Below are 20,139 nucleotides of genomic sequence, written 5' to 3'. Positions count from 1 at the left end.
TAATGTGGGGGGCATATGTAATCTGTGAGGAGTACATCAGGGTATATGTAATCTGTGCGGAGTACATCAGGGTATAATAAGAGGGTATAATAATGGGGTAAATAAATAATAATTCATAGATGTGTGGCCAGTGTCGCACTGATAAATGGCGCCCGATCTTATCCGCTTTTGGAACATTTTGCATCGCCATATTCTGAGAGCCAGAACTTTTTTATTTTTTCACCACCGGAGCCCTGTGAGGGCTTATTTGTTGCGGGACAATCTGTAGTTTTCATTGGAATCATTTTGGGGTACATGCGATTTTTTTTTTTAGCACTTTTTGTTCCATTTTTTTGCAATCCTGAGCAAAAAACAGGAATTCTGACACCGTTATTTATGTTTTCTTTTTGCGGCGTTCACCGTACGCTATAAGTGACATTTTTACTTTATTCTGCGAGTTGGTACGGTTACGGCGATACCATATGTATATAGGTTTGGTCCTTTTTTTTAGCGTTTGCACAATAAAATGACTTATTTATAAACAAAAAAAAATTCTGTGTCACCATATTCATAGTCAAAAAAGCTGTGTAAGGGCTTGTTTTTTGCGGGACGGATAGAAGTTTTTATTGGTACTATTTTTGGGAACATGCGACTTTTTGATCACTTTTTATTCTTTATTTAGAGAGCGGTGGTGACCCAAAAAATTGCGATTCTGTCGTAGTTTTTTATTGATTTTTTTTGGCGTGTTCATCGTGCGGGGAAAAGAACATTACAGTTTTATAGTTGGGGTCGTTACGAACGCGGTGATACAAAATATGTGTACTTTTTTAACGTGTTCATTTTTTTTCTATAATAAAAGTCTTATTATAGGAAAAAAAGCATTTTGTGTTTATATCACTTATAACTTTTATTTTTACACTTTTTTTAAAACATTTTTATTACTTTTTTTTACTTTTTTCACTTGTCCCACTAGGGGACACTTAGACTTGCAGCTTTGATCGCTGCTAGAGTACATTACACTACACACGTAGTGTAATGTACTCTAAGGGTATGTTCACACGGCCTATTTACGGACGTAAATCGGGCGTTTTTGCCCCGAATTACGCCCGAAAATAGCGCCTCAATAGCGCTGACAAACATCTGCCCATTGAAAGCAATGGGCAGACGTTTGTCTGTTCACACGAGGCGTAAATTTACGCGCCGCTGTCGAATGACGGCGCGTAAATAGACGCCCGCGTAGAAGAAGTGACCTGTCACTTCTTTGGCCGTAATTGGAGCCGCTATTCATTGACGCGGCGTTCAAGCGCCTGCACATGCCGGTACGGCTGAAATTACGGGGATGTTTTCAGGCTGAAACATCCCCGTAATTTCAGCCGTTACGGACCCCCGCCGTGTGAACATACCCTAACTGTCATTGTGACGTGACTGTCACACTGACAGGAAGCAGAGGAGGAACGGCCGGAGGCTGTTCCTCCGAGGCTTCCGTACATGGCAACCCGGAGGTCATTATCTGACCTCCGATTGCCGTGACAAGCATCGGTAGCCCCCACGATCACTTCGTGGGGGCTGCCGATATACTTCAAACTACTTAAATGCGGCGACGGCAATCCGTCGCTGCACTTAAGGGGTTAACTGCCGAAAGCAGCGGCGATGGTCCGCTGTCCGGCGAGACTGATGTCTCAGCTGTCTAGGACAGCTGTCAGCGCGGGTCTGTCACTCTGTGTTTACACAGAGTGACAGTTTGAAATGCGGACGAAAATGCACGTCCTGGTGCGGGAACTAGCAGCCGACCAGGACGTGCATTTTCGTCCTTGGTCGTGAAAGGGTTAAAGACAGAATTACTTTGCAGTCAGCCTAAGGCCTCGTTTACACGAGCGTGATATACATGCGTGCGACGCGCGTGCTTTTCACGCGTGTCGTACGCACCTATATTAGTCTATGGGGCAGTGCAGACAGTCCGTGAGTTTTGCTCAGCGTGAGTCCGCTGAAAAAAACTCACGACATGTCCTATCTTTGTGCGCTGTTCGTGTATCATGCACCCATTGAAGTCAATGGGTGCGTGAAAACCACGCATGCCGCACGGAAGCACTTCCGTGCGAACTGCGTGATTCGCGCAACAGCTGTCAAACTCTGAATGTAAACAGAAAAGCACCACGTGCTTTTCTGTTTACAAACATCCAAACGGAGTGTCATAATGATGGCGGCTGCGCGAAAATCACGCAGCCGCGCATCATACGCTGATGACACACGGAGCTGTTATGTGCATTTTGCTCACACAAAACGCCGCGTTTTTTGCGTGCGCAAAACGCACACGCTCGTGTAAATCAGGACTAAGAGTATGTTCACACGGCAACGCCAATTACGTCTGAAATTACGGAGCTGTTTTCAGGCGAAAACAGCTCCTGAATTTCAGACGTTTTTCGCGGGGTCTTTTACGGACGTAATTGGAGCTGGTTTTCATTGGAGTCAATGAAAAACGGCTCCAATTACGTCCCAAGAAGTGACAGGCACATCTTTGAGGCGGGCGTCTTTTTACGCGCCGTCTTTTGACAGCGTTGCGTAAAAAAAAGCCTGTCTGCACAGAACACCGTAAGACCCATTGAATTCAATGGGCAGATGTTTGCAGACGGTTTGGAGCCATTTTTTCGGCCGTAATTCGAGGCGTAAAATGCCTGAATTACGTCCGTAAATAGGGCGTGTGAACATACCCTTATGTTTAAAAGAATGCATAGAAAAAGCAGAAGTGTTATCCATAGCAACCGATCAGATCACCTGAAAGCTGGAACCTGATTGGCTGCTCTTTTAGTGTGTATATGAGGACACCTATCACACAATTTGATTTCAGTGCTTGATTTGAATAACTTTAGAGAAAAACCCCCCAAAAAACCACAGATTTTCGGTGTGGATTTTCTGGGAATGGGCACTCTCTCTAACTGCTTTTATTGTACATTATTCACTGACCCTTTTTGGCCACTTTTTGTCCTTGATTATTTCAGAGACTCCTTATGTCCATAAAAACAAGAAGGACATATTGCCCAACTTTATACTCTAGAATTTGAAAGTTTGAAAACCGTATTGTTATAGTTTATAGTCATGCAATATATTTATTAATGTGGTCATTTATCTCATATAGGACTATTTGGGGCTCCTACCTACTTTTATCTGAATACAACACTAATAGCACAATGTTTCGCCATGGAACCTGGTCAGGGGGTCTCCAGAAGACAGCAGCAAGAGCTGTCACTATTAGGCTGTGTTCACACAGGGCGGATGACGGGTGACGTTTCATCCCAGAAGACCACTGCAGCGGCGGTCACATGGGATGAAGCGTCATCCCAGGAGGCCGGCCCTCTGATGTCATCCAGGCTGGCCTCCTGGGATGATGTTTCATCCCTGTGACCGCGGCTACATCCTGTAATTGGCTGCAGTGGTCACATGGGATGAAACGTCATCCCAGGAGACCGTGCTGAAGGGAGAAACATAGACTTTTGGGTAAGTATGAGGGGTTTTTTCTAAGTTGCGTTTTTGCGGCGGTATCGCTGCGAACCCCCCGCAAAAATGCAATAACTGCTATTTGTTGCGGGATTTACCTCCCCATTGAATTCAATGGGGAAAACCGCAGGTCAATTTCTGAGTGTTTCTTCCGCTCAGTATTTACACAGCGTGTGGATGAGATTGGTTTTATCTCATCCACTTTGTTGCTGCTGTATTTGCTGCGGATTTTCCACAACTAATTCCGTTGTGGAAAAACGGAAGTATTTATGCAATGTGTGAACTGACCCTTACAGTGGGGATGGCAATCTGATTTTAGCCTAATAGATGCTTAGTATGGGGGCGGGGAAAGCAGTCAACAAATCTCAGCCATAATATAGAATTATAAAATACATTACACTACACCAAGTTCCTTTGAGATAGAAATAAAAGTATGTTTTTTTCTTTTATGGTTTCCTCATCGTGAAAAAGGCTGTCAATTTCGGCTATATCTGCTTTAAAAGATTTTGTTACCCCAGCCATTTTACTAACCTATTCGTCCCAAGCCAAGGATTCCGACAGTACTAGCAGAGAGTCCACTCCCGCACATCCATAGGGGTTTCCATGTGCCCCATCCCCCACTAAGTAAAATATCAAATGTGAGTTATTGACAAAAAAAACATTAGAAAGTGGCTCTAAATGTACAAAAAAAATGATTTGAATTGACTTATCTTATAAATTCAGTGCAGTTTTCCACCATTTTTAGTTGTCATCGCATCACGATGATGTGTTGTCTGGCGCTACATGATCACAGCAGCCAATTGATGGCTCTAGTGGTGACATATTGTCTAGTGACATCACTGTTTTGGCCAGCAATTTGCTGCCTTGGTCACCCGGCTCTGAACAATACACTTTTGCGCAGCAATGACAACAAAACATGGAGGGACATAAATGATGCTCAGCTGCTTCTTTATCTTTTACATGCATTACGGCTGTTGAAATTGATTTCAGTGCTTATAAAACTGACGCAAAAACTGCATAAAAGCTGCGTGTGTGATCGCGTCCTAAAGGCGACACATTTAACAAGATGTAATGAAATATAGAATTCATAACAAAGGAAAAGGAGATTAGGGGAATGATAGTGGCATGCTTTGGACTTGCATACTACATGATGATCACATATTGCTGCCCTCTTGTAAGCTTGTTCTTGTTACCTCCTTGCTTCATCCACAGCCTCTATTAGTCTTCGAGACGTTGCCAGCAGAAGTGCCACTGTAAGCTCAGCCACAGCTTCTGTTAAAACATCAGGAGTAAATCCAATTCGAATGCCTCTGGAAAGCAAAATATTAAAGATTAGAAATGACAGAAAACCCACAGACACAATCTAGTAATAAACATTTCTAATAAATGAAAAATGGAAAAATGATTAGCTCAAGGTCATAATGCTTTCTGTTTGAATACAAGCAATACATTTTTTTCTCTAAAAGCAAAATAAATTGCCGACAGGTTTTGTGAAATCTGCAAACATGTGGCAGGATTCAGAATGCAGATTTAACAAGTTTGTACACTAAGGCCAGATTCACACGAACGTTGCGTTTTTGCGCGCGCAAACAACGCAGCGTTTTGCGAGCGCAAAAACCATTTGACAGCTGCGTGTGTCATGCGTGTCTGATGCGCGGCTGCGTGATTTTCGCGCAGCCGGCATCATAGAGATGAGGCTTGTCAACGCCCGTCACTGTCCAAGGTGCTGAAAGAGCTAAATCTTTCAGCACCCTCGACAGTGAATGCCGAACACAACAGCGAAAAACCTGTAAAAAAAAAAGATAAAGTTCCTACTTACCGAGAACTTCCCGGCCGTTGCCTTGGTGACGCGTCCTTGGTGACGCGTCCTTGGTGACGCGCCTCTCTTGACATCGGGCCCCACCTCCCTGGATGACGCAGCAGTCCAAGTGACCGCTGCAGCCTGTGATTGGCTGCAGCCTGTGCTTGGCCTGTGATTGGCTGGAGCTGTCACTTGAACTGAAGTGTCATCCCGGGAGGTCGGACTGCAGGAAGGAGACAGGAGTGATCGGTAAGTTAGAACTTCGGTTTTTTTTACAGGTTAATGTATTTTGGGATCGCAAGTCACTGTCCATGGTGCTGAAACAGTTTAACTCTTTCAGCACCATGGACAGTGACTATCTCCTGACGTCGCGTACCGATAATTTTTTTGCCGGGATCGGCCAAAACGAGTTTGGCCGAACCCGGTGAAGTTCGGTAGGCTTGTCCGGCTTCGCTCATCGCAAAGACACTCCGTTTGGATGTTCGGAAACAGAAAAGCACGTGGTGCTTTTCGGTTTTCATTCATCCTTTTCACTGCTGTTGCGCGAATCACGCTCGTCCCACGGAAGTGCTTCCGTGTGGTGCGCGTGATTTTCACGCACCCATTGACTTCAATGGGTGCGTGATGCGTGAAATACGCAGAGTTATTGAACCTGTCGCGCTTTTTGCGCAGCAGACAAACGCTGCGCAAAAAGCACGGACTGTCTGTACTGCCCCATAGACTTGTATTGGTCCATGCGTGCCGCGTGAAAACCACGCGGCCTGCACGGACCGAATACACGCTCGTGTGAATCCCCCCTAATAGATACAATATATAACTGCAGGGCCAGGATAAATAGGGAGGCAATGAAAGGGGTTATTCCAACATAGAAATGTATGTACAGTATATAGTTAGGTTATTGGCTTACAAGTTTCTGTATTTCCCATAGACATGAATCCATTAATTCTGGATACAAGTTTTTAGATGCCGATCAGTTGTAACATTAAAACTACTGAAAGGTGAAGAGAATAACATTGGTTATCTCAGTACAATAGCGCCTGACAAGGGGAGGGATATATTAGGCAACAAGTAAACAGTCAATTCTTGAAGTTGATGTGTTGGAAGGAGGAAAAATGGGCAAGTGACAAGGGCCAAATTGTGATAGCTAGAGGACTGGGTCAGAGCATCTCCAAAACGGCAGGTTTTGTGGCGTATTCCTGGTATGCAGTGGTTAGTACCTACCAAAAGTGGTCCAAGGAAGGACAACTGGTGGACCGGCTACAGGGTCATGAGTGCAGAAGGCTTATTGATCTGGGTGGAGAGTGATGGCTAGCCCATCTGATCTGATCCCATAGAAGAGCTAGGCCATGTTCAGACGTGGCAGAATTTTTCCGCTGTAAATGTTGGTGCAGATTCGGGGCAATTACACAACGAATCTGCACCAACATTTGCATATTTGACAGGTAATTCAGACGTTGCAGATATCACAGCGGACTTGCCACAGATTTCAGTTTTTGCATTGCAGACGCTGAAATCCACGGTGAAATTCTACTTCTTCTCCGCAATATAATGATCATGCTGCGTGGGGGAAAATTCTGCAGCGCAGCCTGATTTCCGCACAGTTATATTCCACAATGTCTGAACTAAGTTTCCTAAAAATGTATAGAAAGAAATGTAAAAAACGGCTGCTGCGGAATTACACTGTGGACTGCAGCAGAATTCAACAGCAGTTCTGCCACGTCTGAATGTGCCCCTACTGTAGCACAAATTTCGGAAAACATCAATGCTGGCTATAATAGAAAGGTGTTAGAACACACAGTAAATCGCAGCTTTCTGTATTTGGGGAGGCGTAGTCGCAGAATGTTCAGAGTGCCCATGCTGACCCTTGTCAATGGTTGAGAGCCAACAATGGGCAAATGAGCATCAGAACTGGACCATGGAGCAAAAGGAGAAAGTGGCCTGGTATAACGAATCACCTTTTCTATCACATCACGAGGACGGCCAAGTGTGTGTACCCTACTTACTTGAGGAAGAAATTGCACCAGGATGCATTATGGGAAGAAGGCAAGCCGGAAGAGGCAGTTTGATGCTCTGGGCAATGTTCTACTGGGTAACCTTAGGCTGGGTTCACACGACCTATTTTCAGGCGTAATGGAGGCGTTTCACTCCTCGAATTATGCCTGAAAAAACGGCTCCAATACGTCGGCAAACATCTGCCCATTGCTATCAATGGGTTTGCCGATGTACTGTGCCGACGACCTGTCATTTTACGCGTCGCTGTCAAAAGACGACGCGTAAAATTACAGCCTCGTCAAAAGACGTGCAGGACACTTCTTGGGACGTTTTTGGAGCCGTTTTCTCATAGACTCTATTGAAAACAGCTCCAAAAGCGGCCGAAAAAACGCTGCGAAAATGCCGCGAAAAACGCGAGTTGCTCAAAAAACCTTCTGAAAATCAGGTGCTGTTTTCCCTTGAAAACAGCTCCGTATTTTCAGACGTTTTTGGCTTAGCGTGTGAACATACCCTTAGGTTCTAGCATTCATGTAGATGTTACTTTGACATGTACCACCTACCTAAACATTGTTGAAGACTAAGAACACCACTTTATGACAACAGTATTCCCAGTATTCCGACTTTCAGCAGGATAATGCACCAAGCCATATTGCAGAAATTGTTCAGGAATGGTTTGAGAAACGTGACAAATAGTTCAAGGTGTTGACATGGCCTCCGAATTCCACAGATATCAATCCAATTGAGCATCAAGCCAAAACCAGGAGTGTAAAGTAAACAGAAAAACTCAACTCGGTGTTCAAAGCGTATCCGCCCTGAACACCGCAGGGAATGCCGTCCGGAAAATGGCATTACATTGTGATGCATTTTTCGGGTGGAATTTCCGCTGCGAAGGGGCGCTGGAAAAATAAAAAAAAAACTGTTCATACTTACCCCCTCCCTCTTCTCGGCGCGTAGTCCGGTCTCCTGGGATGACGTTGCCATGTGACGCTGCAGCCTGTGATTGGCTGCAGCGGACACATGGCCTGCAACATCATCCCGGGAGGCCGGACTGGAGAAGAAGCAGGGAACTCTGGGTAAGTCTAACTATATTATTATTTTTTTCTTACTTGCGATTTTTGCGGCGCATCGCTGTGATTCCGCCGCAAATATCGCAACACACACTGCTTTATTGCCGGTTTAAGCACCCCATTGAATTCAATGGGTAAACCCGCGACAGAAGAGTTGCGTATCTGCAGAATTAATTGACGTGCTGCAGTTGAAGTAACCGCACCGCAGGTCAATTTATGTGCGTTTTTTTGGCCGGATCTTTACTGCAGTGTGGGGACGAGATTTGTTGATATCTCCCCCACACTGCTGCTACAGTTATATGCTGCGGATTTTCCACAATTTATCAGTTGCGGAAAATCCGCAGTGTTTACGCTGTGTGTGTTCCTACCCTCAAGGTGGTTTTTGCATGCGTTTTTTTGTAGTTAAAACTATAGATGGATCCAAAAAATTGTGACTGTCTGTTTGACACGCAAACTCAAAAACTTCTGAAAATACGGAGCTGTTTTCAAGCGAATTTTCAAGGCCGTTTTTGGAGCTGTTTTCTAAGGAGTCAATGAAAAACGGCTCCAAAAACGTCCCAAGAAGTGACCTGCACTTCTTTTTCGCGCCCGTTTTTTTACGCGCCCGTTTTTCAAAACAGCCGTGTAAAAATACGGCCTGTCGTAACAGAACGCCGTTTTTCCCATTGCAATCAATGGGCAGATGTTTGGAGGCGTTCTGCTTTCGAAAATAGGCCGTGTGAACATACCCTTATACTCAATTCCAGCTTCTGGATAAAAACCGCAAAAAAAAAAAAATGCACCAAAACTGAACTTGGAAAATATATGGCTATTCCCTCATGTATTTTCCAGGTTCTGCTCTTGAGATAATTATCTATTGTACTTCTCTGTTTTTCTCCAGATTTGTTTGCACTTATGAAGCATTACCGTATTTTTTGAGAACCTAAGAAACCTTTTAATTTGAAAAAAAAATATATATATATATATGGTTGTTTTCAAAAGGGCAGTTTCGGACATATTTTTGCATGCTTTTTTTTAATCACAACCAGGAGTGAGTCTTAAAGGGGACAATTGTAAAGCACAGTTTCGTTCCTCTTTTATGATCCATCACAAAAACATACAATAATTGCACCAAAACTGCACTGCATAGACACACACGTAGACAGACACAGATGTGGTATGGACTTGTAGGCACTATGTGTGCTGCTGTATGGTGCCTCTGCGAGGCACTGTATTCTTTCTTAGAAGTGACGCTTTTAGGGTAAAATACTTCTGCAACACAGCATGCAATGGAGCATGCCGCAATTTTCTTTTTCATTTGAAACCTCTGATAAAAAGAAACATGCAAGTGTCTCCATATAAAATTGGGGGCACACGGGTGTACAGTATGAACACATATGTATAAAAACAAAAAAAGCCGGACCAAACAGAATATTTTAGAGTTAAAAGGACATACAGTTGTTGGTTTGTTTCTTAGTGTTATCCACCACAAATCTGCCAGGAATTAAGTATACTCTGGTTGAATAGAACTAAAGCGGGAATTTAAAGGGAACCTGTCACCAACATTTTACCTATTAAACTTTACTTATCCCTCACTGGCCGCTGCTATCAAAAGTTAATTGCCATTATCCCCTCTCCTAAACTCCTCCTCCGACTGTAAATAACGGTCTGCAAACATTTTGCGCCTTTTATCGTAATAATCCGGTGTCCCTTTGTGCGCACACACCAGAAGAGGACATCAATGCACAGGTGCGGGATTTTGTGTGCTGGGGGAAGGCGAGGAGCTGTCAATCAAAGGTAAGGAGGCGGGATTAACTCGGAAAGACTTGAGGAATGACGATATGTCTTTTAAAACGAAAATTTGACTCTTTTATGCTCATTAGCATACGGTGTGGGAACACTAAAAAACTGAATACTAAAGCTACAGAGCCGACTAAGAAGACAATTATAGGTTATATAGAAATGATTTTTCACCCACTACCACCAGGTATTGCTGGTTTAATAGGTGAAATGCTGGTAACAGGTTCCCTTTAAGAGTGTTCTACCATACTACGTTGCTTGGAATTCATAAAGTGGCCCACTTAATTTTTAGATGGTGTGGTATACGGAGTACTGAGTGTTCCTAAGACAAGACCAGGCACAGACATTTCCATAATGCTATTTTCTCCAGATGTCAAAGACTTATTAATTGTAGCCAGTTAAGGTCCATTTACGCTGGACAATGATCTTGTGAACGCGCTCCTGATCGTTGCCCTATGTAAACCATGTAAAAAGTATGGGGACCGAACAATTGTATTAATGATCCTTTGACCCCATTAAGTTTACGTTGGCTTGTGTAAAGTTCCTTTAAACGAGCTCCTATCAACCCTGTATTTATCGGCGATCTGCCCTTGTTATGGGCACATATCTACCTGTATAAACCCCTCTAAACACATTAGGCCTCATGTATAGAAACTTTCCTAGTGAAAAAGTGTTTATGTTTACCACAACATCCACATGCTCTGATACATGAGGCCCATTGTGCTAAGACATCATCAGTTTTCAGATATTGAAATCTTACCGTTTTTTAATTTCTTCCAATGACAAATGGTCATAACCCACAGACATGGTGCTGACAACTTTCAAGCTTGGACCTGTAGAAGTAGATCGATGCTTTGTCAGTGTTAATGGATAGGTCTAAACAAAATATATAATGTGTATGATTTGGTCAATTTTATGCTGCAGGCATTTAATATAAGGTTTTCACAGATGTTGGGAAATGTTCTAGATACTAAAAAGTAGTGCTGAATGTATGACTGATCACCAGGGATGAGATGCAGAATGTTCCAATGACCACCATGCCTCAGATTCTTATTGTGCCACTAGGATCAGATGATAAATGTTACATGGGGTACCACAAGCTGAAGACTGGCACAGATTGCTACTTAGTTGTTGTCCTCAAACTGGGCACAGCTATGCCTCTATACATATGATTATTGTACTGTACTCAGTTCAGTACGTCGACTCTGCTCTTTCTGTATATCTCCTATAGACTTCAATGGAGAATGGTAGGGCATACACTACCGTTCAAAAGTTTAGGGTCACTTAGAAATGTCCTTATTTTTTAAAGAAAAGCACAGTTTTTTTCAATGAAGATAACATTAAATTAATCAGAAATACACTCTATACATTGTTAATGTGGTAAATGACTATTCTAGCTGCAAACGTCTGGTTTTTAATGCAATATCTACATAGGTGTATAGATGCCCATTTCCAGCAACCATCACTCCAGTGTTCTAATGGTACATTGTGTTTGCTAACTGTGTTAGAAGGCTAATGGATGATTAGAAAACACTTGAAAACCCTTGTACAATTATGTTAGCACCGCTGTAAACAGTTTTGCTGTTTAGAGGAGCTATAAAACTGACCTTCCTTTGAGCTAGTTGAGAATCTGGAGCATTACATTTGTGGGTTCGATTAAACTCTCCAAATGGCTAGAAAAAGAGAGCTTTCATGTGAAACTCGACAGTCTATTCTTGTCCTTACAAATGAAGGCTATTCCATGCGAGAAATTGCCAAGAAACTGAAGATTTCCTACAACGGTGTGTACTACTCCCTTCAGAGGACAGCACAAACAGGCTCTAACCAGAGTAGAAAGAGAAGTGGGAGGCCCCGCTGCACAACTGAGCAACAAGACAAGTACATTAGAGTCTCTAGTTTGAGAAATAGACGCCTCACAGGTCCTCAACTGGCAGCTTCATTAAATACTACCCGCAAAGCGCCAGTGTCAACGTCTACAGTGAAGAGGCGACTCCGGGATGCTGGCCTTCAGGGCAGAGTGGCAAAGAAAAAGACATATCTGAGACCGGCTAATAAAAGGAAAAGATTAATATGGGCAAAAGCACACAGACATTGGACAGAGGAAGATTGGAAAAAAGTGTTATGGACAGACGAATCGAAGTTTGAGGTGTTTGGATCACACAGAAGAACATTTGTGAGACGCAGAACAACTGAAAAGATGCTGGAAGAGTGCCTGAAGCCATCTGTCAAGCATGGTGGAGTTAATGTGATGGTCTGGGGTTGCTTTGGTGCTGGTAAAGTGGGAGATTTGTACAAGGTAAAAGGGATTTTGAATAAGGAAGGCTATCACTCCATTTTGCAACGCCATGCCATACCCTGTGGACAGCGCTTGATTGGAGCCAATTTCATCCTACAACAGGACAATGACGCAAAGCACACCTCCAAATTATGCAAGAACTATTTAGAGAAGAAGCAGGCAGCTGGTATTCTATCTGTAATGGAGTGGCCAGCGCAGTCACCAGATCTCAACCCCATAGAGCTGTTGTGGGAGCAGCTTGACCGTATGGTACGCAAGAAGTGCCCATCAAGCCAATCCAACTTGTGGGAGGGGCTTCTGGAAGCATGGGGTGAAATTTCTCCCGATTACCTCAGCAAATTAACAGCTAGAATGCCAAAGGTCTGCAATGCTGGAATTGCTGCAAATGGAGCATTCCAAGACGAAAGCAAAGTTTGAAGGAGAAAATTATTATTTAAAATAAAAATCATTATTTCTAACCTTGTCAATGTCTTGACTATATTTTCTAGTCATTTTGCAACTCATTTGATAAATATAAGTGTGAGTTTTCATGGAAAACACAAAATTGTCTGGGTGACCCCAAACTTTTGAACGGTAGTGTATGTGGCAAACTCTTCACTAGGAATGGGGGAGTGGGCACCCCAGGTTTAGAGAACGGCAGGGGTCAAACACGCACAGATCAGTCAAACTAATATGCCATAAATGTTGTTCATGGTAAACCCCCTTTAATGTTGCAGAAAGTGATGTTTAGAAAGCTCATTGTAAATTCTGTTTAAGAATGTTTATCGACAGGACATATGTTTACACATTTTGGATAAACCAAGACCATAATTTGTTAGATATAAGCATGCACTCTTTAATGTTGGCTTTGATACCACTGCAATAGCCCCATTCATGTACAAATTTCTGTGATGACAACTATTAAAATTTTCCTCAATTTATTATTCAACAATAGTACAATAGGGCATATTTACCAAAACTGTGTACCACCCAGAAGTACACCAGCAATTGAGCAATAAGCCACAGTCACTGAGCTATGCCAGATTGTACATGGCATCGCTCAACACCACTTTTCTGCATGGTATTCTTTTGTTAGTAGTTTACATGGCATGCCACCCCACATCCTTTTTCTTGTAAAAAATTTGTACGTTAATGAGAAAGCGGCAGTGAGCTTCATCCACAGGGCATTCAGCCTAAACACTATTCTTTTCAATGCAATTACACCAGAAAACTGGCATGATCACATTAATAAATGAATTGTTATTGTGTTATATAATTACATAGTATGGATGAAAGAAGACAAATGCTTATAATGTTAAACCAGGGGAGGGGGGGGGGCATGGATAAAAGAAAGGGGGAAGAATACATTTAAGAGCATACAGTAGTTTCCTCCTATTAATCAGAAAAAAAAAAAACAACAACAACAACCATAAAGCATGAACTAATCTGCCTGATCCAAGTGGAGATTAGGCTGGTTAAATATTCAAAAAAGTATCCTATACATTCTCATAATTTTTTATGTTGTTTTGTTTCAAGAAATAATCTAAAACGTCCTTGAAGTCATCAACTGTTTCTGCTAAAACTAGTTTTACTGCTAAAAACAGCTTTACCACTTTTACAGTAAAGAAGCCTTTCCACCTCTGGGGATTGTGCACATGTATCATGCCCCACCCCCTTTAGGCATCTCTTCTAAAGACTAAATTAATTTCATTGTTGTAATCTGTACTCATAACTAAGATTATCTATGCCGCTTATCAGTTTTATTGCTTTTTTTTTGTACCATTTCTAACTTCATGGCATCTCTTTTATAAACTGATGCCCAGAATGCAACTCAATATACTAGATGAGGCTGCACTAATGTTTTACAAAACAGTAAGATGATGTCCCTGTCCCGCAAAACCAAGACACAAAAGTATCCTGTTGGTCTTAGAAGTATCTGAATGACATCGCATGCTGTTCTTTAGCCTATGTTCTTCAAGACCATACCGATTATTTCCTACTAGTGCCTCTAAAATTGTCCTTTTTAAACATTTTCTGTTTTGGCTCTTCCAGACTGTTTGCTTTTAACAGTTTTGGCAAAATGAAATTATAATTGTGTCACTGTTACTAAGGTTTTTTTTTCCAAAATTGACATTTCAATAAGCTCTGAATTGTTAGACATTACCAAAAGAGGATCACTTCTAGCAGGGTCTTCTGCAAACTGGCCCCTAAAATTATCCTGCAACAAATTGATGGGTTTTCTCCTTTGCTGTTAAAGCAAAACCATGACAGTCAGTAGTGAGTAGTTAAAGGGGTTTTCTATAATTAAATATGTCTGCTTTCCTCAAAAAACAGTGCCACATCTGTCCATGGGTTGTGTCTGGTATTGCAGCTGGCTACATTAAAGGGGTTGTCCTAGAATCGACAATTATTACCTATCCACAGGGGTGATAATTGTCTAATCGCTATGGGAGCCCCACCGCTGGGACCCCTACTAATCACAAACCACCGTTCCTCTTCACTGCACTCCCTGCAGTCAGAAGGATCTTGAATTGAGCAGCGGTCGAGCATGGAAGTATACATTTAATGTCTAAGGTTACAGCGCTCGGCTGTTTCCGTCATTCCCATAGACTTTACATGAAACGGCAACACTCATGCTTGACTGCCGTTACATTTAAAGTCTTCCTCACTGCGGTCGAGCAGTGAGGAAGAACGTCGGGTTCGGGACCCCGATCTCGCAGTTGGGGAGGTTCGCAGAAGTGGGGTCCCCATCGGTCAAACAATTATGACATCCTGTGGATAGGTGATAATTGTCAATTCTGGGACAACCCCTTTAAAGTAAGTGGGGCTGAGCTGCAATACCACACAAAACCTGTGGACGGGTGTGGCACTGTTTTTGGAAGAAAACAGCCATGCTTTTCTAATCCTAAAAAAACAACTTTAAAGGGAATGTGTCGCTAGAATTTTTATTTTATTTTTTCAGTTAAACAGTTAGTATTTAAGTGATTAAACATTGTTTTAATTTTTTTTCATTTTTTTCACAAGTCAGGAAATATTATAAATTAGATTCTAATTTATAACATTTCCATGTGCTGGTCACTAGAGGGAGCAATTCCCAAAATTGCAGCATTGCAATGTGGTAAAGCAACCTCATTGCTTTATGCTGCAAATTTGGTGTAGACACACTCACTCTAGTGTGCTCACAGAATCCCCCCTCCTTTATCCTGGCTAGTGCCAGGAGAAGGAGGTGGTTGAATCTTCTAATCCTCCTACACTGTGCATTCGCTCAGAAAATGGCGGCACACAGGGTAGGAGGATTACATACAGTAGTAATCAGACAGTATAACACGAACATAATACACACACCACATACACAAACATAACTTACCTGCTCCTGCCGCCGCTGCTGCCTCCAATCCTACTCCTCACGTCTTCGCTGCCTGGAACATATGTCCGGAAGCCGCGACCGGAAGTGGTCATCTTACTGTCCGGCCGCGGCTCCTGGTCTACAAGAAAATGGCGCCGGATGTCGCTCAGCCGAAGACCTTCCTTTTGGACTGTGTGGGAGCGGTGCATGCGCCGTTTCCACACAGACGGCGTACACCATAGTGAATGGAACGGCTCCCGTTCGCATTCTCTATGGGGATGTATGTGCCGTGTTCCATCTCTGTATGTGTCGTTAATCGACACATACAGAGATGAAAAAAAAAATGGCAGCCCCCATAGTGAAGTAAAAGTAATAAAAAAGAAAAAATTACAACACAAAAACACAAATAAATAAAATGTATTTTAATCACATACTAAAAGATAATTTATGGAAAAAAAAATTTTTCGCGACACCTTTCCTTTAAAATCCTACATTATTACCACTGTACAAGACCGTGCAGCCCTTTCCATTTGTTTGTGTAGCTGACAATCTATTGTCTCAATGATGTTAGGGTTCTATAGATAACAACAAAAATGTTTTTCAGTGTTTATCTCAATTTGTAGTTCCACTAAGAAGGCTTAAACATCCTCACAATCTTCATCCAATATTTCTCAGTGAGAGTGTACAGCCATGAACAGTCATATTTTAGCAACACCAACTACACCAATGTGTTCCTTGAGCGCCAAAGCCTTAAGCTCCCCCATTTTGCTTGTTAAACTTCTGCCATTCTTCAAAGTACATCTTCAGGGTTGATGTAACGCAATGTCATCTGGCCCTTTTCTAACCTATCTAGCCCTGTATTTTCTGTTAAAATATTTCAGAATGTATAGCCTGCACTAGTACCAGATGACATTAAAATGTAATCGTTTGAATCCCTCCCTTGCCCTCGCCAACGATGAAAAAGCAAAAACAAAAATCCCTACCTGCAGCATCTAGCAACTCCTTGTCAATCTTCTCCGTTAACAGACAGTACAATCCTTGAATTCCAACAACCTTCTTGAGAAGTTCAGAGCGTGGTATAGGATCATCAGAGTCCCACTGCTCAATATCACAGCTGGCAGTAAAAACATACAAAATAAATTCTACAAAGTTTATGCAGGCTAGGGAAAGAACAGCTAAGAAATTGGTCAGCTGAATATGCAAAAAAAACACACCAGTTAATATAAACTAATGCTTATACAAGTTGGAGCAGTTGCTCATAGTAACCAATCAGATCTTTTCTTGCATCTTCCTTTTTGCATCCGTAATATGGCCGCAACCCCCGAACCCCCTGCAGTTCTGCAGAGCCAAACCTAGATCTCCATAGATTTGGTGAGTTAAGTTTGGTTCAATAGCCTACAGGGGTTCTGGGTGTTGCGGACGTAATATGGATGCTAAAATGTGGTCTAAGAAAAACACATATTTCACTATGTAAACATAGCGAACAAATGTCTGTATATGTTCAATTGTTTATTAGGAAATTGCATCAACAACTTCTTAGATTCTGAAAAATTGCATTTCCAATCTGTATGAGTTAGGGTATATTCACACGCTAGACTAAAAACGGCTGAAAATATGGAGCTGTTCTCAAGCGAAAACAGCCTCTGATTTTCAGCCGTTTTTTAAGCAACTAGCGTTTTTTTGCGGCGTTTTTTACGGCCGTGTTTGGAGCCATTTTTCTATTGAGTCAATGAAAAACGGCTCCAAAAACGGCTCAAGAAGTGACATGCACTTCTTTTTACGGGGCGTCTTTTTACATGCCGTTATTTGAAAATGAGCCGTAAAATAACGCCCCGTCGCAACAGAACGCTGTATTTCCCATTGAAATCAATGGGCAGATGTTTGTAGGCATTCTGCTTGCGATTTTTCAGCCGTTTTTTGGGACGTTTACAGCCCGAAAAATGGCTGAAAATAGCCCGTGTGAACATACCTTTACACTTCATCTTACATTTTTTCAATTCATATATTTAGTGCCAATGACAGAAAAGCTTTGAGAAAGGCTTTCCTAATCTCTCAGGGTATGTTCACAAGCTAGCTGGCTTTTACGGCTGAAATGACAGGCTGTTTTCAGAAGAAAACAGCTGCGTCGTTTCAGCCGTAAATGCTCCTCCTCGTATTATGCGAGGCGTCTGTGACGCTCGTATATCTTGAGCTGCTCTTCATTGAGTTAAATGAAGAACGGCTCAAATTACGTTGCAAAGAAGTGCCCGGCACTTCTTTGCCGAGGCAGTCAATTTACGCGTCGTCGTTTGACAGCTGTCAAACGACGACGCGTAAATTACAGGTCGTCTGCACAATACGTCGGCAAACCCATTCAAATGAATGGGCAGATGTTTGCCGACGTATTGTAGCCCTATTTTCAGACGTAAAACGAGGCATAATACGCCTCGTTTACGTCTGAAAATAGGTCGTGTGAACCCAGCCTTAGGATGGGATCCGATCCGGTCATTGGTATAAAATATATAAATAGCCGTAATACAGCTATATGCAAGCAGCATAAAGTATAATAGACCGAGTGTAAACTCCGAATCAATAATTAACTCTGCTTTCTCCTTATTAATACAGTCCAGTAGATAAACCTGTGTCCTCATCTCAGCAACATATTAACAAAATAATGCCTAACATTGGACTTTATACATTGTAGCAACCCATCTCAAAGTGCAAGATAAATGTCAGTGCAGGAGACCTAATAGTTCTTGATGTCTGGGGTACGAAATGCGTTTCAATGTAGCGTGAAGTTTCTTCGTGTTCTCTCTCATATCACATTGCAGGCACATTTATCACTAGTGTTGTAAGAAAACCAAAAAAGGAAACAAGACCATTTTCATCAAAATCTCGCACGCTACTATTAGCACAACTAAAGGCATACCTAGATACACTTCATTTTCTTACACTAGTTCATATACAGTATGTCAAATATGTATGCTAGAATTTTGCGTTATAAAATAGCGCAAGTTAATAACTTTGATACAAATATCACCATAAGTTTCTTTTTTAAATTTCTTGTTAAAGTTACTGAAAAAAATGAAAAAAACTAATAAATACACATTTGATAAATATTGAGCTCGCCCTGTTAATTAACTCTTATAAGGGCTTGTCCACGCGTAGCGGAATTGCTGCGTATTTTCCGTCCATCCGGAAAATACGTAGAAGAATACAGTAGCAGTAAAGTGGGTGAGATTTAACAAATCTCATCAACACGCTGCGTAAAAATTCTGTCCAGAAATTGACCTGCGGTGCGTATTTTTCGTACTGCAGGTCAATTTCTGATGCGGAAAGTGGACTGAATTGCTGCGTTTTTCAGAGGAGATGTCACCATCTCCCAACATTGAGAAAAACACAGCAAAATATGCCCAATTTTCTGCAGTAAAAAACGCTGCAATATCCACAACATTTTCTCAAGTAAAAAATGCAGGAAATGTTTTTTCCCGCAAACGGAATGTCTGCAACTTTCAACGGAATTGCTGCAGAAATTTTCTGCAGTAATTCCGTTATGTGTGAACAAGCCCTTACACTACTTTTCATTTGATAAATGTGTCCCATCGAGTCACAAAAGTTGTAGTATAGCACATGTTGTACAAAATGCTGCAAAATGATATGTAAACTACTTCTGTCTCCTACTTGTGCATGGTCATAAAAGAAAGTGTGAGTCAGGAATGACTATAAAACAAAAAATTGTGATGATATATAACATCTCTCACCATCCTGACTGCCGAAGAATCTTGATACCATCTGGTGGAATCCTTCTGGTTACATAAACCTTTGGTAAGTGTTTTCCCGAAGCCTTCATTGCTTGTGACCTGCAGCAAGTGTGAAGATCTGAAGCTAATGTCCTCAGCAGAACTTTCAACTGACTGGAAATCCACATAGCAGGTATGATATTAACACAAGTTCTGATGGACTTTGGATCTCACACATGCCAAATGACCAGGTTTGGGAACTTGAGTAAACAATGAAAGTGGGAGGAAAGTGAATTTTGTAGCCAATGAAAAATTTCCATGTGCCATTTACACTCCTGACTTCTTTACAGTGCTGGTCGATGATTAATCAGCTATTGTACAAGAATCTGTTACATTCCTTAATTTTATCCTGTAATATACAACGTATAATTTGTAGGATGTGTAAATATATAGTATTAGATACACATATTACCACTTTAAATACAACATTTCTCACAATTTTAAGACAACACATTCAAAAGAAAATACCACATGGCATGCTGTATAAAAAGTCCTTGTAGTAAGCAGTAAATGGGTTCCTTGAACTAGTGTTTAACTTGGAAGCACATCAAGACATATGAAAATGTTATTAGATATGTCAACTCTACAAGCATTATTGTTTCACATCCCCAAATCACTCCATGTTCACA

General features: G+C 41.8%; 1 protein-coding gene across 1 annotated transcript in view; it reads right to left on the bottom strand.

Annotated features, from left to right (window-relative positions):
• Nucleotides 1-19,654, bottom strand: part of LOC142649823 (glyoxylate reductase/hydroxypyruvate reductase-like) — a 44,263-nt gene extending 24,609 nt beyond the window's left edge. Inside the window, exons 1-5 of the mRNA XM_075825557.1 lie at nt 19,472-19,654; nt 16,715-16,845; nt 10,871-10,943; nt 4,665-4,781; nt 4,003-4,091 (exon numbers count right to left, since the gene is read on the bottom strand). Coding sequence (XP_075681672.1) covers nt 4,003-4,091; nt 4,665-4,781; nt 10,871-10,943; nt 16,715-16,845; nt 19,472-19,638 — 577 coding nt within the window. The 5' untranslated portion in view covers nt 19,639-19,654. The remainder of the gene's footprint in view (nt 1-4,002; nt 4,092-4,664; nt 4,782-10,870; nt 10,944-16,714; nt 16,846-19,471) is intronic.
• Nucleotides 19,655-20,139: the final 485 nt, after the last annotated feature.

The sequence above is a fragment of the Rhinoderma darwinii genome, chromosome 1, assembly GCF_050947455.1.
Source record: "Rhinoderma darwinii isolate aRhiDar2 chromosome 1, aRhiDar2.hap1, whole genome shotgun sequence".
NCBI classification, from domain to species: domain Eukaryota; kingdom Metazoa; phylum Chordata; class Amphibia; order Anura; family Rhinodermatidae; genus Rhinoderma; species Rhinoderma darwinii.
Note: the sequence above shows the minus strand (reverse complement) of the source record. Positions and strands in the feature narration are given on the sequence as shown.